The sequence below is a fragment of the Amblyomma mixtum genome, chromosome 2 (assembly GCF_055824585.1).
Source record: "Amblyomma mixtum isolate Tamu chromosome 2, ASM5582458v1, whole genome shotgun sequence".
NCBI lineage: Eukaryota > Metazoa > Arthropoda > Arachnida > Ixodida > Ixodidae > Amblyomma > Amblyomma mixtum.
Window position 1 is genome coordinate 39,618,132 of NC_143013.1, and position 21,321 is coordinate 39,639,452.

Genomic DNA, 21,321 nt, shown 5'->3' on the forward strand with positions numbered 1-21,321 from the left:
GTTTCTGGCCCTTCACTGCTGCAGTTTGTAAAAGCCAGCTATATATATATAAAAAAAATAAATTCGGCCCTTATAATTCGCCGAAAAATCATGGAAGTTTCCTTTTTACCTTATGTTATTGCTAAAATTCCGTGAAAAAGGGAAGAAACCCGAATGGAGCATCACCTGACAAATGAAACTTATGAGGTCATGGAACTCAACCGCAAGCTAGGACAGCAATGCGCCATGTATACTTTCCAAACACACTTGCCTTCTTCACGTTTATGTACCATTTCATCCAAGACCCCTCTCCTTCTACGTGTTGGGCCGGGGGAATTTACTAATTTTTATGGGCGCAAATCGTAACCGCAGCGGTACAAATCAAGCTGCAAGTATACTTTAAAGGATGTGAAACACTAAATTTCTCATTGAGTGTCTTTTTTTTAAAATTCGGAATGGTGCGCAAGACACTAGCATAATAGATCATCACGTTGAATTCGCCCATTTCCGTTAAATAGTTTATAACTACATTTTTATCCTGAAGTTGTTTCGGTTGAAATAGCTGAATGATGGCTATGACGTCAGAGTTAAGTTGAAACAACGTTAGTGTCACCTGAGGCATTCAAAAACTGCGAAGTAACCGCTGATTAGTCCTTTCAATTTACTCCAACTCATCAGCCTGCCCCAAGAGCTGGCAGGACAATAAGTGAACAGGCAGCTATCGCATCATTGGATTTGTATGCCTCACGTGATTTCACCATTGTCTCAACTAATCTGTGACGTCATAGTCACAGTTCGGCTGTTGAAATCGATGCACCACGAAAGAAAAAAAAAACGCAATTATAGATCTTTTGGGGTGCTTAAGAGATTTCCACGTGGTTATACTTATTTGTCTTGCGCGCCATGCCAAAGAAAGAACGCACAACCAAAATTTAGTGTCCTTGCTCCTTTAACAGAAAGCTCAAATCAGTTCATGACATACGTATTATATGCACGCTTGATGAACAGGTGGACAGTGGCTATAAGAGCGGAAAAGACGACGGACAGAGAAGAAAGAGCTCTGTCTTGCCCATAGAGTTTCTTACTATTACCTAGAGGGAAAGCTGGCGGCGCTGCACTTCAGCCGCCATGGACGCCCAAAGCATCATGGGGCGGTGAGCTACTTGTTGCAGAACAGTTGTATTTTTTTGGGAACACGGAGTGGCTTTACTGAGATGTTTCATTCCGAAAACGCTGTTTGTGTGTGCGCAGACGACTTTCGCGCGAGCGCAGTGTGCAAAAGCCATAGTAGTGAAAACTCGACGACACACGACGCCAATAAAAGGTTTTACTCTTCCGAAATGCCATTAAAAAACCTCTTAAAGTATCTGAACAACAACATCTTTTTTGAAAACATATTTACTTTTAAAAGTGCGCCTGTTAACTACGAAATATTAGTTTTTTTAGTGTTCATCACTTGGCCAATAGGAAAGCTATAGACATCTCTTATTTTAGGCAAACTTTGCACTTAAATACTTTTCTGCTCGTTTGTTGCAATCATTAGACAAGATATTGAATGTTAGGACGTTTGTAGTTATCAAACAGCTTAATTTTTCTATTATTTATTGGCCAAAAGTTGCAGTTCCGCAACAAGTAGCTCACCGCCCCATGATGCTTTGAGCGCCCATGGTGGCTGAGGTGGTCACGTGGGGTCTCCATGCAAACTCCCATAGACGGCTTGCCAGCTTTCCCTCTAGGTAATAGTAAGAAACTCTATGGTCTTGCCCTGTCATCGTCTTTCGGGCTATTGTAATCGTGTCAGGTACGAACAAATTCGCCGAACTTTACGTCCTTCAGAGGTGGACACTGTTTCGGCATCTCCCTTGCACACATGCTCCCAGCACTTTCTATGCGGTCACACATTTTGGTTCATCAGGCAGTGGGAAAGTTTAGGGTCTATAACATACCCGAAATATTAAATAGCACCCCCCCCCCCCCCCCCCCCCCTTCCCCTCTATCTCTTCTTTTGCTTCATTCACCGTGCCAGCGAAGGGTTACTGTCCTCCGTGATCTGTGACCCTTCAAATCCCACAGCTCTCAGTGGCACAGGAGTGAAGCCAGTCTGACCTTCAGCGGCAATACCATGCTGTGACTGGCTTTTAATTGCGCCATAAACGCAGATCACGTGACTCTCTGGACAAGCTACGGGCGCGGCTGGACAACAAGAATCGACAGTTCACCTGGGCAGTTCACATTGCCCTGAAGCGCCCAAACCTCGAAAAAGAAAACCAGTTTCATGGTTCTTGCGAGACAACGAAAAAACAAAACTAAATGCGGCAGAAGGGTGGTGAATCTGGCGAGTTTATCGCTGTTCGTTTGGTTGGCTTGTTGGCTTAAGTTAATTCTTGAAAAAACGCGGACAGCTTTCTTTCGCATCGTTTGTTTCTCGTGCTATTCACAATCCAACTTGTACGCAACGCTTCTCGTCAGCGCTGGTGTTCTCCATCTTTTTTCCGCCCCGTCCTTCGCTCTGTTCATGTTTTTACTCTTCGGCTAGTGGACACGAGGAAGCCGTTGCGTCATATAGACTGCTTACAGAGGCAGTCGCGATTCCGTCGTCATTGTTGTCGCGATCGTCATTGAACCGAAGGAAGGTGTTACAATAAATTGTGATGTTTAGTAGAGAAAGAAAAAAACGGTGTCAAACACCTGAAGCACGGGGTGCAACAGCTGCTTGAATACATTCCCTTCGATTGCGCACAGAAGTCCATGCTGTATTCTTCGTGTTCACCCGCAATTTCTGGAGTACAGTCTATACTTGGCGTATACACCGAGCAGGGCTTAGCCCTGACTTTCTGGCTCACTTCTGGCGCACTTCGTGCATATAATCCCACTGGGTATTTCATGCTGTAATGGATGATATATATATAAAAAAAAGCCAATGTTGTATAGTCCATATTCCACAAAACCCAAAATTTTAACTTTTAATCATGTATAGCTTACCGGTTGTATACTTAAATTTACGGTACCGTTTACACTACTTCCTACTTCCTCTTCTCTGTGTTCATCTTTTTCTGAGATCACCTTGATGACAAGGGTAACCGATATGTTACTACCTACGCGGCCGTGTGTACAATATGAGCTCTTCAGGGCAGGGCGTTTTTTATTGTTTTGAAGCTGAGCTTGTACCTGTATTGTTGTGCGGGCAATTTTGCAGTTTGGATACGATGTTGGGTCTACGGAGGTTAAAGTGGGGCCTCAAAATCTTGCCTGCAAGCCGCTCTAGAATGATGCATTTCTGCATTGCAAATATACATAAACAGTACGTACGTCCACAACGGAGCACACCACCCTGCCCTTCGAGTGTCACTCTCCCGTGTCTTCGGAGGACCGATGCCTTTGCCGAGGGGACAACACACGCGTGGGACAATCACGTGCGCTCCGCGCGTCTTCGTGAGGTTGGTGACCGGACAGCCGCTTCGAGGCGCTTCAAGCGGAGGCTCGCATACGCGAGGGACAGGCCCGAGGAAGGATGGGCACCGCTGGCTGGCGCCTTCTTCTACGCTCCCCGAGATGTCAGGCGCGGCTCCCGCTGCACAGGAATGGGCGATGCCTGCCCGTGTTTAGCCGCGTTGGCCTCCACGCATTACCATAATCACGGCGGCCGCAACGTACCCCCGAGCGGGGGCCACCCAACCTTCTCCGAAAGACAGTTCGTTGGCATCGCGCGCGCCCAACTGGGCACCGCATGCAGAGCCTATTGATTCAAGGCCGGCGTACAGCTTTGAGGGGAAGCGATACTCCGTCCTGCTGAGCGCGCCGCGGCTACGGGGAGCAGGGAGAGACTGGCTTCCGAGCGCGTGCGCTGCTCGGCTCGTTGCGCCGACGCCGATTGCTCCCTTCCGTCACCTCGAAGATGGAGAGGCCGCTGGCTTTTGCTGCTGGGAGCCGATCGCAGCGTTTACGCGGGCGACGACGTCAGCTCGCATTAGCTGACCACGTGCTGGCCCCAGCCACTTTTGCTTCGTTTCCGAACTTTGCTTTCGTTTAGTTATGGCTGGGAGCCACTTATTTTAGTCTTGACCGGCCTAGAGGAGTGTCGTCCGTAAAGAAAACGCTGCGTTTACATGCTACATTCATTGCGCGGGCAGACTGCAGATGATTTTTTTTTTTTTTTTTTTGCGTGGAGAAGCGAAATAAAGCGCCCACGAAAGTAAGCAGCAGTATGCAAAACACAGGGACTCAGCGAATTCTAAATAGGATCAACTTTTATTGTTTATTTGTGCAGTCTTTCTTTTGAAAAACAGGGTTTGACGGTGGCGAAAGTAAGGAACGCGCATCAGCACCGCGTTGTCATCGCGCAGATGAGTCCATAGCTGTCCCATCGCAGACAAAAATGTGCAATACGCACAAGGTGATGTTGAGGCGCATATTACTGTTCTAATAACTGGTGTCTCGCGAACGCGCTACGTGGGGCTTGAAGTAGAATGTGGTTGTCGCCTTTTCTAATCATGAAACCACACTTGCGCCAGAAGGTATTGCAAATACTACTCGCCCCTCTCTCGGCTAATGCATCCTGGAAATCTTCTTCCGTATTAGTGCACACCTTGAGGCTAATTCGTCGAGTATGTGTGGCTCAGCACGGTAACTTGCTAATTAACTATCATCATCAGCTAGAGCCAGTTTGCGTTCATTCTAGATGCAAAGCCGCTCCCAGTCATCACTGGTTCCCCTGTAAGCGCCGGGCGCGGCAACCCCATCCCAACAAGCTTTCCGCCAGACCTCATCACTCCGGCTGAGCCTCTGAGCTTTGAGTTAAAGCCCCGGCAATCCTTCTTGCGTTTGATTCTATTATCCCGCCTCTATACATCACTGCTGCCTCCTTTCCTTCTCGGAATAAGACGAACACTGCGGGGCAGCCTATTTGTCATCAGGCAGGGATCATCGCAAAACTGCCTCCGCGCCCTTGTTTGTTTTCTTCCTGTCTCCGAGCGGGGCAATGAGCCATCGGCCTTATCGGCGCGCCCGTGCGACGACATCCGCGAAGGGGTAGTCATCCCAGACGCCGCACGAGGAAGGGCCGCTCCACTGCACACTGGACGGCCGCGGGCCTGGAAGGGCTTCGAGCTGCGGGCCGTCCCCGCTCTGCAGGCATCGGACATTCGTGACGGGTAATGGGCGGGCGCGCTGCCTAATGGAGCGCCCTCGCCGCGTCTGCCGGTCGCAGTGACCGCTGCTGGCGCGGGTTCACGTCCTCTGGCGGGGCCTGTCCGGTTGTGACGGCAGCGGAGCCTCCCCCCCTTCGGCCGCCGTTTGTTTTCGTACCTGCCGGGGCAGCAGCGAAAGCGGCGAGGAGGCAGGGAGGATGAACTTGAAACGGCGCTTCCTTCCCTCGGGAAGGCGAGGTGATGACGCTGTCCGGGCCGTTTACACGGGAGCGGGGCAGTCACGTGACCCGCCGGTTGCTGCTTGTGTTAGACACCGGGGCGTTGCTTTTATAAAGGGAAGTCGTTCCCCCTCCGGATGTCCATTTCTCGCTCGGGGGCTTAATGCGAGAGACCGTGGCGGATTCTTCGACTTCTCACAACCAGGAAAAGGACGGTGCGCGCGCGTCGCGGTGGTCCCGGAGCTGAGAGCCATGCAGGTGAGGAACGCATGTTGCTGTTTTTCGCTTTGCAAGCAGCAAAGCGTGTGGTTGCGCAAGCCTAAAAATAAATTATCTGGGAATTGACGTACTCGTAGGAAATTTATAACGTCGTCGAATTTTCCCATTTGGCGTTTCAAAACGAGGGTGTATTGTCTCTAGACTCGTGGAATTTTTTGTCTACTCAGCATGAACCGCGAGCACGAGGCGACGGCTTCCAGACGTGTGTTTTGCTGGTGTATGTATGAGTTACCGTTGCCTCGCGCTTGTAGCTTCCTGAACACACCCATGGAAAGTTATTTCCGCATGCATATAATTACCGACCTACCCTTTATTATCACTACACTGCTGCTCAAGTAACTGCTGTAGTCTTAAAAGGACTACTTCCGGATTGGCGTCATCGGTGCTCATAGCACAAGCAATATTTGTTGTGCAAGACCTAATACCTGACTTCCTTGCTTGCAGCGTGTCCTAGTGCTGGCGTCTGTGCTCGCATTTGCGAGTGGCGGTGCAGTCAACCAGCAGAGGGTTGCGACCCGCACCGGCACGAGCACGCACTTCAAGACACAGGACGTGAGTGCGTTCTTCACCGGTCTTGCCCATGCTCTTGCTCTAAGCAAAGCAGTTTGTCCAAATTGCTATAGCTTGATTGCCTTCTTTTCACTAGTGTAACTTGCAAAAGACAATGGCGAAGTGTGATTACTCTTGCTGACCATTGCTGATAGTGTGTTCACAGCGTCAGCAAGATCCTGGGCTTTCATTAAAAATGTCCCCTAAAGCATGACGATGTTCACTGAGCGCGTGCATTTAGAGCACGTTTTTCGTTAACAGCTAAATCCGTGTTTTTGCACCGTGAAAACCGTGCACGACGCTGGCTTATAACAAAAACAAAAACTATCGTACTCTTACCCCTAGTTATACATGAGATATAGTAGTCATTTTTTTTATTAATTTCTTGTGGTGTGTAGCATTTTCTTCCCGTATTATTCGTTACAGAGCAACGGAAACTACAGGTTTGGCTACGACGTTGTCCATTCATCGGGCAGCAGTTTTCACAAGGAACAGAGCACCAACGGGGTCAAGGTGGGATCTTACGGACTGCGAGACATCGATGGCCGAGTGCGTGTTGTCAACTATGTGGCTGACGCGCAAGGATTTCGTGCCGACGTGCGAACAAACGAGCCAGGAGTCCAACCCATGAAGGACCCTGCCGGCGCCACCATAAGCCGTTCGCCCCCCGTCGGCCCTGTGCCATCAGTAGCCTTCACCGTAGACCACACGGGTGACCAGTCTGGTGCCACTGAGGAGGAGCCTTGCGACTGTGACGACCAGACCGCCGCTCCCGCGACGGAACCCACTTCTCCAGTTGTCGAAGTAAGCGGGACTCCAGAAGTTCCTGAGGTTCCTGTCTCTACGTCGAGGGCGACACCCAGTGTTTCGACAGTAGCGCCTCCGTCGACGAGCGCTGCGCCTACCGAGACAGAGGGGAAGCCTGCCAGTCACGAGGCCGAGGAAACCATTCCCGTCGCCCAAACGGGAGGCGACGTTGCACCGCCAGAAATTCTCTCCGCCGGCGAGGATGTCACCAAGAAGCCTCCGCCTCGCCGTCCCAAGCCCAGGCCTTCCGTCTTCCCACCCGTGAGCACACCTGGACCCTTGCCAGCGAGCTCAGCACCTCCGGCGGACGATGCCAACGGCAGTGGGGAGTCTGCCCCTCCTGCTGCAAAGGTGCCCGGTGCCGGTAGTGTCGCGCCTCCCAAGCACACCTCCGTCCACCTGCCCAGATACCCGTTCTACGTAAGCGGAGCGGACGTCCACATCATCGGACCTACTGGCTTCCACCCGATCTCGGTGCCTTCTTACCACAGGAGACCGGGAGGATTCCAAGTGGCCTTCCACGGTGGCTTCCCGTTCAGAGTGTCTTCTGCCGCGAGACCCTTCCCTCACCCAGCGTTCTCGCAACCGGCCGCCTCGTTTGGGTCGTCGTACTTTCCCCGAGTGCCGCAGTTTTCGTACGCGCCCCGCCAGCCTCTGTTCCACCCGGCCTTCTACGCGAACCCCGCTCTGGCGTCGCCCTTCTTCCACTCGGCGCACCTGGGCCACTCGCTGCCTCCGGCCGCCTTCCCGGGCTTCCCCTTCGGCCAGCTCAAGTGGCCGTACCACGCGCCTTTCCTGTCGCCGGTCGTGCCATTCCCGTTCTAGGGGCGCGAAGACAATGTATTATGTCCACAGGCCTCCTGCGAGTGCAATCGTTTCTCGCCACAGACGAAGTTTCCCTAGAACCGTGCCGGAAAGAGCTGTAGCGGATGCGCCGACGCATTCCAGAAGGCGCACGCGCTCGCTCCTGGCTCAGATACCGCTTCCTGGCTTCGCTTTCGTCGAGGAAAGCTACCGCCACGAAGCGCAGTGCCATTTTCCCGGCGACTTTGGCCATCCGGCCTCTCTGGGGCGAGATTGTGTTTCGGATACCCACCAATCATGGACCTCTCTGACAACGAGCTTCGCACGCCTTCTTAACGACGTCAGCGGAGACTCACTGTCGTGAAAAATAGCAGCAGCCGTGTCTTATTGTTTGGTTAAGAGCGCAGTCAGACACGGATGCTATTGGTGTTAGCCTAACCCGTCCGTTTTTTTTTTTTACCTGACACTGAAGTGGACAAAGGACTTGAGTTGGAAGAATGACTGTACGTACTGAAGACGTGATATTCTCATTGTACTTCTTTCTTCTGGTGCAAGAGTTCATCAGAGCAGATGCGTCTGTCTTTGCCACGCATTTTAGATCTCCACTCTACGCATTTGGCTCTGCAATCTCAGTACAAGTTCACATTGTGCGCGGTACATTTGCTCAAGGGCGGACCGTTCCAATGTTCCTCGTAATGGTTGGTGAAGTTCCTCTTTCTTGGTGCCAACGCGGCTACATCAGAAGCTGCAAGAATAAAGTTCATTACACATATCCATAGTCTGCTGGCTGTTTTTTTTTATCCCCATAATATGGGATGAAATACTCTTTTTTTTTAAACTTGATTTGCAAATGCAGACACGCGTGAAATGTCGCAGGAACCTTGGCTGTTCTTTTTTAATGACTTTTTATTTCTTATCGTATGCGTTCATAGCCACACATACTTTTAATAAGCTGGTAAAATCGGACTGCACTTCGATATGGTAGTTTTGTAGTCCACGTGTATTGCACTTTTGTTTTGTCTATAGGTGTTGTTTCTAAACACACGATTAATAAGAAAACTTCGGACTCCACGCTTACCTATTTATGCTGAAATAATACAGAAACAGCAGCAAAGTGCGTACCAAGGCCTGTGACGACGACATCTCCGTGCCACGTAATCGATCGCAGAGCGTGTGTGCAGGATTCAAATAAAAGCTTTGTTATCCCCAGAACTGTAGCAAAAAACTTAGTCAAATCCATGGTACGCTTAGATTACCCCACTGCAGGAATGCATGCATGCTGTTTAATGTTTAGATCTCGTATAACAATACAAGGAAGGTTGTCACTGAAGAAACCTTTTTGCACTCTTCTGGTTACGTCACTTGTAAGCATCCACAGGCAGCAGCGGGGACGTAGCGTGTAGGAAATGTGTACCTAGATTCCTCGCCTGTTATCGGCATCTCGGTGCGAGTATTTATTTTCGATTTCATTTAATTAAAAAAAAAGTAGATGGGACACTGAAGCACCACCTCATGGGCATGATGCGACAGCGTTAATGGTTTAATGCCCATATATGCGTGAATCGTCATTCTCGACCTTCATATATCCCTGGAAGTCCTCATACCATTCCTGGTGCACTGGTGCAGCGGTTAAGCGATGCGTAGATTTTCCGCTCAAGACGCCGGCTCCGACGCCGCCGGATTTTCTGTCACGCGTTCCAAGTGAGATCGGTCCGACAGATGCCAGGAACGGTGTCTATCGTTGGCACAGGCATATTTACACGCATTTTATGTATGCGACGAACCAACCAAACACACAAAAGCTATGACACAAAAAGAGAAGAAATGCGGACACTAAGCGCACGTGCGAGCGGGGTAAAGAGCACGTGCGAGGGAAGATACGAGCTCAACAGAGAACGCGTCACAAAGAAAGACATACTGCCTGCACTTTCCAAAAGGATAACAAGCTGCAACGTTTTCGATGAGAGTCTCCGTGGACATCTCGGGAGGATATTGTAAGGCCTCTGCAGGCCTACGCCTGCCCCCCCCCCCCCCCACCCCCCCCCACACACACACACACACACAAAAAAAAAAAAAAATCTGGCTTGTGCGGCACCTTGTTCGTCATCCGGTCGGAGGCGATCGCAACAGGGATTCCAGCCAAAGTGTTTTCCACTGCGCTGAGATGTTCGTGCTCGAAAACACGTGACCATGTCGGCTGCCCTTGTAAGCTCCGTGCACCGCGATGGAAGAAACGGTCGTCATCGTTTGTGCGCACTCGCCGCTGTGGCGAGGTCACCGACGCCGGAGGAGCACTCAACGAACTGCACAGTCACAATGGTTGTCGGTTCTATGGCTGCGTACCCGCTTCTGAATACAGCGAACGGCGAAGGGACAAACAAAGCGCCCTGTACAGCGTCTATCTCTCTACACATCTAAGAAACTCGAAAGGCTCGGACCTCCGTACTTGTGGCGCCTGGGACTCGCAGAAGTGTTTTCACCGGCTGTCTCCGGAGGGACGCCCGAACGCTCAGGTGGCCGCTCTAAAGTGGTGCTTAAAAATAGATACCTTTGAAGACGATGCATGCCTGTGAAAGTTAAAGTGGCTCTTCGGGGTTTTCACCTAAAGCGTGGAAGCCAGGACAGCTTTTATCCTTTTTGCCGGTTATCTGTGTGTCTTTCCCTTCCCGTTCGCCTTTCACAGATTCAATCACGCTTTACGTGCAGAGGCGCATTCCAGTTGCCACTCGTTAGTCGAGAGATAGACAGCCTCCTGATGAACTGTCTGAGCACAACTGAGCCTTAAGGGAGCTTGGGAACAGCAGCCTGGGTATCACAAGCCCCACCTGTAGCAGTGTTAGAAACAGCCACCTTCCGGAGCAGCGGCGCATAGCTTAACCGCTGCACCACATCACCAAGAGTGGTACGAGGACTCCCCGCGGTCTATGAATCTACGAAAGCGAAGGGACAGTTGCGCGCGAGGAATCTCAAATGCCATCGTATTGTACCCTTAAGGTTAGGTTAAACGTCGTCCAAGTTTTTCATTGTTTTGGATAACAGGGGAAGCCTATGTAAACTTGGATAAGTCATGACTGATGAACCCAGCCGACCGAAGAACGTTGTTGCTTCAGGAACACGTACGTACCCAACACCGTGCGCAAAAAATAAGGTGCATTCATGGCGTTTTCTGCCTTTCTCCGGAGACTTATTGCGTGAGCGTGGCTTCGTACTCTGCCCTCGGGCTGCTAGCATGCCACCGGGACCAAACAGCTGCCGCATGCCTGCTGGTGTCGAACTCGTAATCCTGTGCTTGGTATTTATTTATTTATTTAGTAAGGAACCCACAGCGCCGTGGCATTACAGTGGGGGGGGGGGGGGGGGGGGGGGGGGGGGTGCAATGTACAACAAAGAAGCACACATGACACCTCCGCTCGCAGGCAGAGTTACAAGCATAAAACTTTCACCATGTACATCTCACTTCAAAAGAAAACATCACAATCGCATCACATCATTAAAGAACGAAAGAACGCATCATTTGATGTCACACTCACAACATCGCTCGGTAGTCTGTTCCATTCTCTAATGGTTTTCGGAAAGAAAGACATTTTAAACAATTCAGTTTTTGCCGCGAATTCGCGGACTTTAAAAACATGGTCAACACGGTTGGATCTATAAAAAGGCTCCTGCACATACCTTTCGCGTTCAACCCGAACAGTTGAATAATAAACAGCATGAAACAGCTTCAGACGCAACTTCTGTCGGCGCGTGTCAAGCAATTCCCAGTTGAGTGCATCCTTCGTACGCGATGCACTGTAACGAGCCCCGCGTGTGCCAGACACGAAACGAGAGGTAATGTTCTGCACCCTCTCCAACTTATCTTTATCTCTAGCAGTAGGCGGGTCCCAGACAGTGCACGCGTAGTCCAGAACCGACCTGACATAAGTCTTGAATAAAATGTCACGACATGACAGTGGAAAAGTGCTTGCATTTCGGCGAAGAAATCCCAAGTTTCTGCATGCTTTAGCAGAGATATAATCGACGTGACGGCGCCAGCTCAAATCAGGAGTAAAATAAACGCCTAGATATTTAAATTCGAATACCTGTTCTAACATTGTGTTCCTAATAACATATGAATACACATCAGGGTTTTTCTTTCTTGTAAACTTCATATGGACAGTCTTGGACAAATTCAAATTCATATTCCATTTAACGCACCACTCTGAGATTCTGTTCAAATCTTCTTGGAACATTTCCGCATCTCGATCACTAGTGACAACACTATAAAGAACGCAGTCATCCGCAAATAACCGCATTTGAGATACTATTCCGTCACCAATGTCATTCACGTAGAGCAGGAACAATAGTGGTCCTAACACGGAGCCCTGGGGAACACCAGACACAACCTGCACTCTTTGAGACTCGGCGCCATTCATAACCACGAACTGCTGCCGTAAACATAGGTAATCGTTTACCCATGATATCACTTGAGGGCTAATATTGTAAAAAGACATTTTTTGAATTAGTAAAGAATGCGTCACGGTATCAAAGGCCTTTTTAAAGTCCAAAAACACGCAGTCCACGCTAAGTCGCCTGTCCAGTGCCTCAGCCAAATCGTGCGCAAATTCAGTCAGCTGCGTAGTACACGATAGGCCCCTTCGAAAACCATGCTGACGAGGATTAAACAATGAATGTGCGTCCATATGTGCTGCTATACTGGTGAACAAAATATGTTCGAGTATCTTGCACGCAACTGAAGTTAGAGATACCGGTCTATAATTTGATACAGTGTTGCGAGGGCCAGATTTGTAGATTGGCACAACACTTGCAATTTTCCAGTCATCTGGAAGGCAGGATTCTTCAAGCGATTTTTCAAAAATTATCTTTAAGTAGGGTGCAACCGACTCAGCACACAGTTTGTAGAATTTGTTTGGCAAGTCATCAGGACAACCAGCCTTAGCAATCTTCAGATTCTGCAACAGAGACTGTATACCGTTGATGCTGATCACAACATCATCCATAACACTCGCCACTGGCTGGAAACTCGGGGTATTCATATCGGCATGTTCGATTTCAGAGCTGAAAACAGAGCCGAAATATTTATTAAAGAACTCAGCTTTTTGTGCATCATCGTCAACAAAGGTGTCACCAGAAACAAGAGGTGGTATAGTTACAGAGTCTTTTCCATTTCTCTTTACATGTTTCCAAAATTCCTTTGGATTTTCTTTTAATTTCGTCTCCATTGAAATGCCAAACGAATTCTTTGCAGCTGCCACAGCAACTTTCATTCTTCCGGCAATTTCCTGAAGCTTGAACCAATTCTCACGCGTCGGATTTCCTTTAAATTTAACGTAAACACGTTGCCTTTTGCGCGTAATACTGCGTAGCTCCCGAGTAAACCATGGTTTGCTTTTACTCCTCCTCTTCGTTAATATCCATGCCGGAACAAAGCACTGCCTCAGTTCAAACATCTTATCCTTAAATCTAGACCATAGTTCAACCACTCCAGAGTTATCGGCATGCGTTTCAAAGATCGTTCGGTACTTATTCAACTCTTCGTTTATCTCCCTTACGTTTGCTTTTTCATAGTTATATACTCGCCTATGTGCTGTACCAGCGCTCCTTACATGTTCAACTTTCATTTCACAAAGCACAGCACTGTGATCGCTTATTCCAGGTAGCACCTGAGTGGAATTGACGAATTCAGGTTGATTTGTGAACAACAAATCTAGGATGTGATCCCCACGTGTCGGTTCCAGAACCGTTTGACGCAATGCATAAAGTTCAACCAAGTTGATCAGTTCTTGGCAGGAGCGACTCGTAAAGGGCTGGAAGTGAGGTTGATGAGTCCAGTTAATGCTAGGTAGATTGAAATCACCTCCGATCACCATAAAATCTGTTTGAATTGTGTCAACTGTCCCCGCCAGCTGCGCAAACACATCAACTGATGAATCAGGCGGGCGGTAGAACGAACACACAGTTATAACTTTGTTGTTATTAAGCATCAGTTTACACCATACAGCTTCACATTCATCGGCAACATTTATTTGGTAAGAAGAAATTGAAGCATCCACAAGAATAAATACACCTCCTCCATGCAAGTGTCTGTCCTTTCTATAACATTTAAAACGATCTGGGAATACTTCACCATCTGCAATTTCATTTGCTAACCATGATTCAGTGCCGAGAATAACGGACGGCTTCACCATATCAATTAGAGCTGCAAATTCATCAACCTTGTTTTTAATGCTACGGCAGTTAATTACGAGAAAGGAAATAAGCGTTGCATTACGCCGACACCGTCACTCAACCGGTCCTACCTCCTTTGTAGCACTGGCCTTATCACCCACTATCGGTACGACCTCATTTGTGTTATCATCAAACAAGTACTTCTCGCCGTTTATAATAAGAGTGTCATACCTGAGGCTGATCTTGTCGCCACTTTGTTCACGTGATTTTGCGAACTGCCATAGAAACTTTCTCTTTCTACGTACTTCCTCAGAAAAGTCCTCTGAAATACTGACATCACTTCCTTTCAATTTATAAGCCCTCTTTAAAACCTTCTGCTTGTCAGCGTATGAGGCGAAAATCGCTTTTAGAGGACGGTTGCTACCAGACTTGAATCTGCCTAACCTGTGAGCAATTTCTAGTTTTACGGATTGAACTCCTAATTTCGAATTACACACGTCAATTACGCATTCTACTGAGTCCTCATTTGACTCGTTTGGTTTTGTATCCTCGACACCAAAGAAAAGCAAATTGCAACGCCTCCTCTGGTTCTCCAGATGCTCAACCTTTGCCATTACTGAACTCAACATCCGCTGCTGATCTTCAAATCGTTTTTTCCATTCATCAACTGCACAGTTCATTTCATCAAGGCTCGCTATTCTTGACTCTATCGATGCGATACGGCTGCCGAGATCATGCATGGCTCTCTTACTTTCAACTTGGGTCAGTTCTATTGCACTCAACTTGGCCTTAATCGTATCTTGGCCATCTAGGAGCATCTGCAGAGTTTCTGCGGTAGACTGACCTGGGTTAGGCTCAACATCACCACATAGAAGTAGCAGCAACAGATAAAAGGAAATACGACGCAATATCCGAAAACGACGACGCGAGTAACCTTTCGGTTGCGAGTGAGTTCTGAGGCAAGCAAATAACACATGGGGTGGAACCGGCAAAACGAAATGCGCGCGAAAACAGTGCAAGTTTGTGTTACTAACCTGCAAAAGCAAAAGGAAAAACGTGAGCGGCAGTGCTTCAGCCATGCCGGTTCCACGCCCCCCTGGTTGACTGCCAGATCTCGGTATTTGTAGGCTGTCGATAAGGGAATCACTGCACCAGTGTTCATAGACCGGTACGGCACATCTGTCGAAATCAGCGGCGACGCACGTCGAATCGTCCCTGGCAGCAGCAGACGAAGTTGCGTTCCTTGATCCGTCGGCGCATATCCCAGACGAAAAGGGAGAACTCGAAGGCGATGAACACGAAACGGCACAACCGCAACATTCCTTCAAAGCTGAGACGTCATGTGTCTGCAAAAGCAACAGGAAAAACGTGAGCGGCAGTGCTTCAGCCATGCCGGTTCCACGCCCCCCTGGTTGACTGCCAGATCTCGGTATTTGTAGGCTGTCGATAAGGGAATCACTGCACCAGTGTTCATAGACCGGTACGGCACATCTGTCGAAATCAGCGGCGACGCACGTCGAATCGTCCCTGGCAGCAGCAGACGAAGTTGCGTTCCTTGATCCGTCGGCGCATATCCCAGACGAAAAGGGAGAACTCGAAGGCGATGAACACGAAACGGCACAACCGCAACATTCCTTCAAAGCTGAGACGTCATGTGTCTGCAAAAGCAACAGGAAAAACGTGAGCGGCAGTGCTTCAGCCATGCCGGTTCCACGCCCACGTCACTGGAAGGACGCGCCAGTGACAATCAACACTCGACACTCCCATAGCTGCGACACGGCTGTTCATACTTGAGAGCGGCGTTTCAAAGGTCGTACTACATGCTCTCAAAGGCATGACGACCCGAAGTGCGTATACTGCACCACTGCCGCGAAGACAGTGCGCTGGGATATGCGAGTGGGCCCCATCCGTGGTGTTCGACTTTTCTTGTTTCCGTCGCTACCGAGCAGCCATGTCGTACCCATCACATATACACTCTTTGTGTGCGCTTACTGATAACAGCGAGTGCTCAGTCATCGCCCCCCACCCTCCCCCCGCAAAAAAAAAAAAAAATCGCGGGCTCAAAAGCGGGCTCAATCGAGCGGCCACCGTGATGCACAATCCTTTCCTGTAATAATTCTGTTAGTATTCTGTAGCTCTGTTCTTCTTTCTTGCTCGGCAATATTACTTTTATTCCTTTTTTGAGTGCTCACTCTATGCAATATGCTGTGGCCAGATGACTCATGTTTGGATCGCATTTGCTTTCCCTCGATCTTGATTCACTGCGCGCTATTACAGGGCACTGCAAAAGATGAGACAAAGCGGCAGACAAGTACAGAAACAGAAGTTTGAAATACGTTAATTGTTTGGTAAGACGTAATAGGATATGCAAATTTAAGGATAGAAAGAGAGACTAGGGAGGCATAAACAATCTTCGAAGCATATCCTGAAAAGTGTGTCAATGACCCTTCGATTGCTTTAACAGAAATATAGAAAAACATTAATGAAAAACATTAAGGAAATGGGGGGGGGGGGGAGGGTTAACAGCTTATCATTACGGCCAAACAACCAGGTGTTACATATGTAATAAACAGTTGTGAGTTCGCGCCTCGTATGTACTCTGTTTCTTTGTCTCATCGTTTGTATTGGTGTGCAGTACCGCGATGTAAACCGAAACGGAGAGCCAACTGGCGCATATTTTAGTTTGGCTTTGTTTTCTCGATCTCTCTCGGAACGCTTTCTTCTAAACGTCAACAATAGAATTGCCGAACTATTTAGTACATTATTGAACTGCAGCAGAGAAGAAAAAACGCCAACGAAGGAACACACAGACAAGGACGATGCTGCACTGTCTAGCGAAGTTTATTTGAAACACCCTCATATCTATACCCTAGAATCCCGTACTTTTTTCAATTAATTTGTTTGTTTTTATCTGCCTTCGTCGTCGCACAAGAAATTCGCTTCCTTCTTCTATAGGGCTACAGATATCGTGCTGCACATTGCTCACAAGAATCGCGGGTGTCCCAGGCTTCTAAGATCTCTCGGGTCAGCTTCTCCGTGTTTCTTTTCAGCACCTGCACATTATGAAGGTCGGCTATTTCTTTCAACTACGAAATGCTTTTTATATTTGGTAATTTATTTATGAAAGTAAACAAAGACCACTATTTTCTCGCTCGCCTTATTTTCTGTCCTCCTTTCATTTTCATGATTACCCGCTCCAGAAAACCATGCAGTGGGTTTCGTTAGTTTCTGTCCAAACTTAGTTTCCTTTCCCATTCCGGCTTTTCTTTGGCCTTTCTAGTGTTTTCATCATCACCATAACCGCCATTTATGCAGAGTTGAACCTACTGCACGACACGAGCCTTTATCCTTAACCCCCCCCCCCCCCGAGTTTCTCCTGCTTTGCGGCGACCCCGGTGATATCGTTCTATCAAATTTCCGAAGCATCGTCATTCCATCTGACTCCCGACTACCTTCGATCAAGTTTTCTTTAAATCATTAGATGCAATAACTCTTTTCTAATCACATAACCAGTTGCAATGGTCCTTACAGTGCCAAATAAAATGCGTAACTCCTGCAGTCTGTGGCGTGCGGCCTTTGATACGGAAACAAAAGCTTTCCAGCTTTGCAAGCGGAGAAAGTGGCCAAGCTTTCCCGTGGCATATGCAGAACTCGGCATTCGTTTGCGACGTGATCGGATCGACTCGCGCATGAGGGCAGTTCAGAGGCACCGCGTGTCGCCAGTATCCAAGAAACGAAGGGGTCGCTCTTCTTTGCAGTGAAGCGTAACCTCTCTACAGCTGGCCTATTGCTGCTGCTCTGCTCGGGGCAGCACACCGGAGAGTAAAAGCGAGAGAAAAAAAAGAAAAGAACGAGGAGACGGCTCGTTCTCGAAGCGTTGAAAATGGAGCCTTTGTTTTCCTTTCTCCGGCCTTTCGTGGGCACATGGCTGCAAGCAGGAAACAAGAGCTCGAAAAGTGACAAATCCTTAATGAGCCCGGTGCCCAGGACCCGCCGGGTCCGCGGCTTAAGCAGGAAAGGAGAATAAGAGGAGCGAGGAAAAAAATGGGGTCTGTAAAGAGTGCCCGCCTCCCACTCCTGGTACGCCGGGGCGACTATATATACGAGAGGTGTCCCAGAGTAGGCATGCAGTGAGCAGAAGACCCAGCTGGGGCATTCGTACAGTTCGCCATGGCATTGCTTTGGAAGGTAAGGACACCTCTCGTACAGCTGCATAGTTCTACAGTACAGATGTGCAACACAGTGCAGTTAAAAGCCTGCCTACCAAAGGTGATCGTAATCAGAGAAGGGTGTTCAAAATGAAGCGCCGAGGTGTGTGCTCAGGTAGTGATTTATTCCCGAAAAATGTTCATAACACTACGGAGTAGGCGACAACAGGCTGTCTGGTCAGTTCCTCCAACGCCACCTCCTCATAACTGAAGCACTTCAGCCATTCATCAGTTGAGCGCATTTATCTCTTTCCTCACTTTGTGTGTGCGCGTGTAGAAATTGCGGTGCATCAGGTTACCCTCTTATACGGCAGATAAGCATAAGCTTTGTGCGGAGCTTACAAGCAACGCATGCGCAAGGGCCACGCGGGAAGGCACGACCTCACTGCTGTCGCAGTGAAAGCCAGTTATGATGAATACTCAGAAAAGTTCTGCGCTTCGCCCCTCACGCTGCTTCTCTGTATATTCATTACGAACTGTCAACTACAGGTCGTACCAAAGCTCAAACCAAAACTTTGGTAGAACCCATCGCGACGTATTTGGCGCAAAGCGGTTACTTGCTCGTAACAGTAGTCTCTCTATCACTACTGTCGTGCATACTGGCAGTCATTTGTTTACGATGCTGAGTCCTGCTTCCACCGGCCATCGCGGACGCGTAAGCCGAACTCCTGTGACGTGCTCTCGCGTACAGGTCGCAGTGCTGATGCACGTCGCGTTGGTGGTGGTGTGGGCCCAAGACGGCGGTGACTTCGACGGCGGAAGCTTCGGCGGCTTCGACGGTGGCGACGGCGGAGGCTTCGGCGGAGGGTTTGGTGGCGGTGACGACGGCGGTAGCTTCGTGGGTGGCGGCGGCGGTGACGGAGGCTTCGACGGCGGCTTCGACGGCACGGCCGTGCAGCCCGTGTACGCGGCGGCGCCCGAGTCCATCACGGGCCCCGCCGTGGTGCTGAACAGGAGGAGGCGCTCCGCCGCCTCCGGTGTGTAACGCTGTAAGAACGATCAGTACGTATACCTGGGACGGTTTTAGTGTCGCGGAAACTGTGCTCTTTAATTGCTTTAATAATGTGCATGTAGGATGCTCGAACAAAGTAACTGCGCAGATCATAGTCGAACACCGACTGATGATGGCACGACCACACGTGGACGACGAGGTTATTGAAGTAGCCTTGGCGGCCAGACGATGAACGAGATGTAGATCCCTGACTCTATGCAATATATTATTCACCATGAGGAGAGCGAGAACTGATGTACGCGCGTTCATAGAACCTCTTTATTCGTGCAAGTCTGAAGTTTCGGAAGGGCTTAGGCCTGCCTATTATAGTCAGGGAGCGCAGCGTGTGTGCGCCAGATTCCTCTGTTGAGTTAAGCACCCGCCATGCGTCTGCGTATGACTCCGTGCATGGTTAAATGAGGTTACATGAAAGGCAGAAAGTATGCTCAACGTGCAGCCACAGTCTTGTACTTATGCACAGGAAAGGAAACGTTTTCTGAACTAACGCGAATAAATGGCCCCGCGGGTCAGTTGCGCGCCCGTAAACATATCAGAATTGAGAAACTCAAGAGTGCTAAGAAATGACAAGGGGTCCCTTCGGTGGAGGTAGTTATGTTGGCAAAGAAAGCTATTTCGGTTCAGTGCATGTTTCGTTAGCGCTTAGATGAGGTGGCGGAAATCAGTGCCTAATGCGGAGATGAAAGGTATGATGATTGGTTCGAATCGGCATCAGGCTCTGAAAGCTACGAACGCACAATTGATCGAAAGTCTCACAGCAGATACCCGCCCACGTAAAGGCAGTAAGATTCTTTGTAATGGCTCAGTGCCTATATGGAGCTGTGTTGCTGAGCACGAGGTGAAGGGTTCGAACCCGGCCTTCTGCGCCAGAATTTCGATAAATATGAAATACAAAAACCTCAGGGTGTAAGGATTTCAGTACACTTCAAACTGTGTGGTAAAAGTTACCCGGAACCTTCCACTACGGCGTGCCTCGCAGCCGTTGCTTGAGACGTATAAATAGGTTAAAAATAAAATGAATTAATTTCGACTCGGTCGTCGCTAATTACCCAGAGGAGCCACTGCCCCTTTACCTCATTTCGGCCCACCGAATTGCCTTTCTGTGGGTTTCAGCGTGGTTCTTCGTTCGTTTTAGGGCCCGTGCTAGCGCCCGTGGTGGCCGAGTCTCATCGGCGAGTCAGGAGGGGCGGCTACGGCGTGGTGGGCCCTGTGCACACCTACGTGAGGACCGACTACGACGGTAATTTCAAGTGGGGCGCCAGGCACCACGTCGGCAAGTCGTACGGCGGAGGCCACGGCGGAGGCTACGGACACTACTGAGCAGCCCGCCCCGAAACTGTTCCCTTACCACAGAACGTCATCCCCTCATCTCCACCGCCTTCTGCACCTGCATTTCCCTGGTACCGACTGTAATCTGGTCTGTTTCATTACACAGATGACCGGCACTTGTTATTTTAAGTGACTCAAAGTTACCTTATTTTAAAAAAACTTCAATGTCGACCTTTTAAGTTAGATATAGGTTAGTTTGCTTCGCAATGAAAAAAGCGCAGGCTCTCTAGGAAACCTCCTGGAGAGCTTTGCTTCTGGTTTCATGCTGGTCTCCTTCAACAAAGCGAGCTACATCTACGCAGCTTGTAACAGATATGCCTGCATTGACTCTATGCCGGGCGAATCTTACTTGTCATTGTCCACGATTGTCAATAAAATTGTTTCAAGAAGGTTACACGAGCCTGATTCTGTCCATATGGAAGGCCGTATGCCTCAACAACCACCTAAATAAAATGGTTTGTCGTGATATCAGCAGTTTGAGAAAAGCGGACAACGAGAAGCAAGTCCATGAGCGCTGTGCCGGCCGGTGGCGAAACTATTCGCCTTTATTTCCTGTTTAAATAGATATGACAGCGTGAAAAAAGGGGCTGAATGTCGCGGCTGCCATTTACGCATCAAGGTCATAAAATCTTTAGCGCATTCATTCTGAAAATACTTGGGGCCTAGTGACGGCATCAAACAGATGTTATTTGTGGATACAAAATCAAATTGAAGGCAGGTGCTGTGCCAGTGAGCCAACCTGTGCTGATGAAAACCACGACACAAGATCCACGATTAGGAGTGGTTCTTTGTTCCGAACAAATAGGCATTACCAAGAAAGAGGAGAG

At 49.1% G+C, this 21,321-nt stretch overlaps 2 protein-coding genes across 2 annotated transcripts; both read left to right on the forward strand.

Annotated features, from left to right (window-relative positions):
• The first annotated feature begins 2,009 nt into the window (after nt 1-2,009).
• On the forward strand, nt 2,010-20,839 carry LOC149359050 (uncharacterized). The gene is made up of 3 exons (XM_089571229.1): nt 2,010-5,129; nt 18,848-19,133; nt 20,301-20,839. The coding sequence occupies exons 2-3, from the start codon at nt 18,860-18,862 to the stop codon at nt 20,483-20,485; spliced, it is 459 nt and encodes a 152-aa protein (XP_089427355.1). The 5' UTR covers nt 2,010-5,129; nt 18,848-18,859; the 3' UTR covers nt 20,486-20,839.
• Nucleotides 5,053-8,555, forward strand: LOC149359051 (uncharacterized). The gene is made up of 3 exons (XM_089571227.1): nt 5,053-5,602; nt 6,068-6,175; nt 6,599-8,555. Exons 1-3 carry the CDS (start codon nt 5,324-5,326, stop codon nt 7,802-7,804), a joined length of 1,593 nt encoding a protein of 530 aa, XP_089427353.1. The 5' UTR covers nt 5,053-5,323; the 3' UTR covers nt 7,805-8,555.
• Nucleotides 20,840-21,321: the final 482 nt, after the last annotated feature.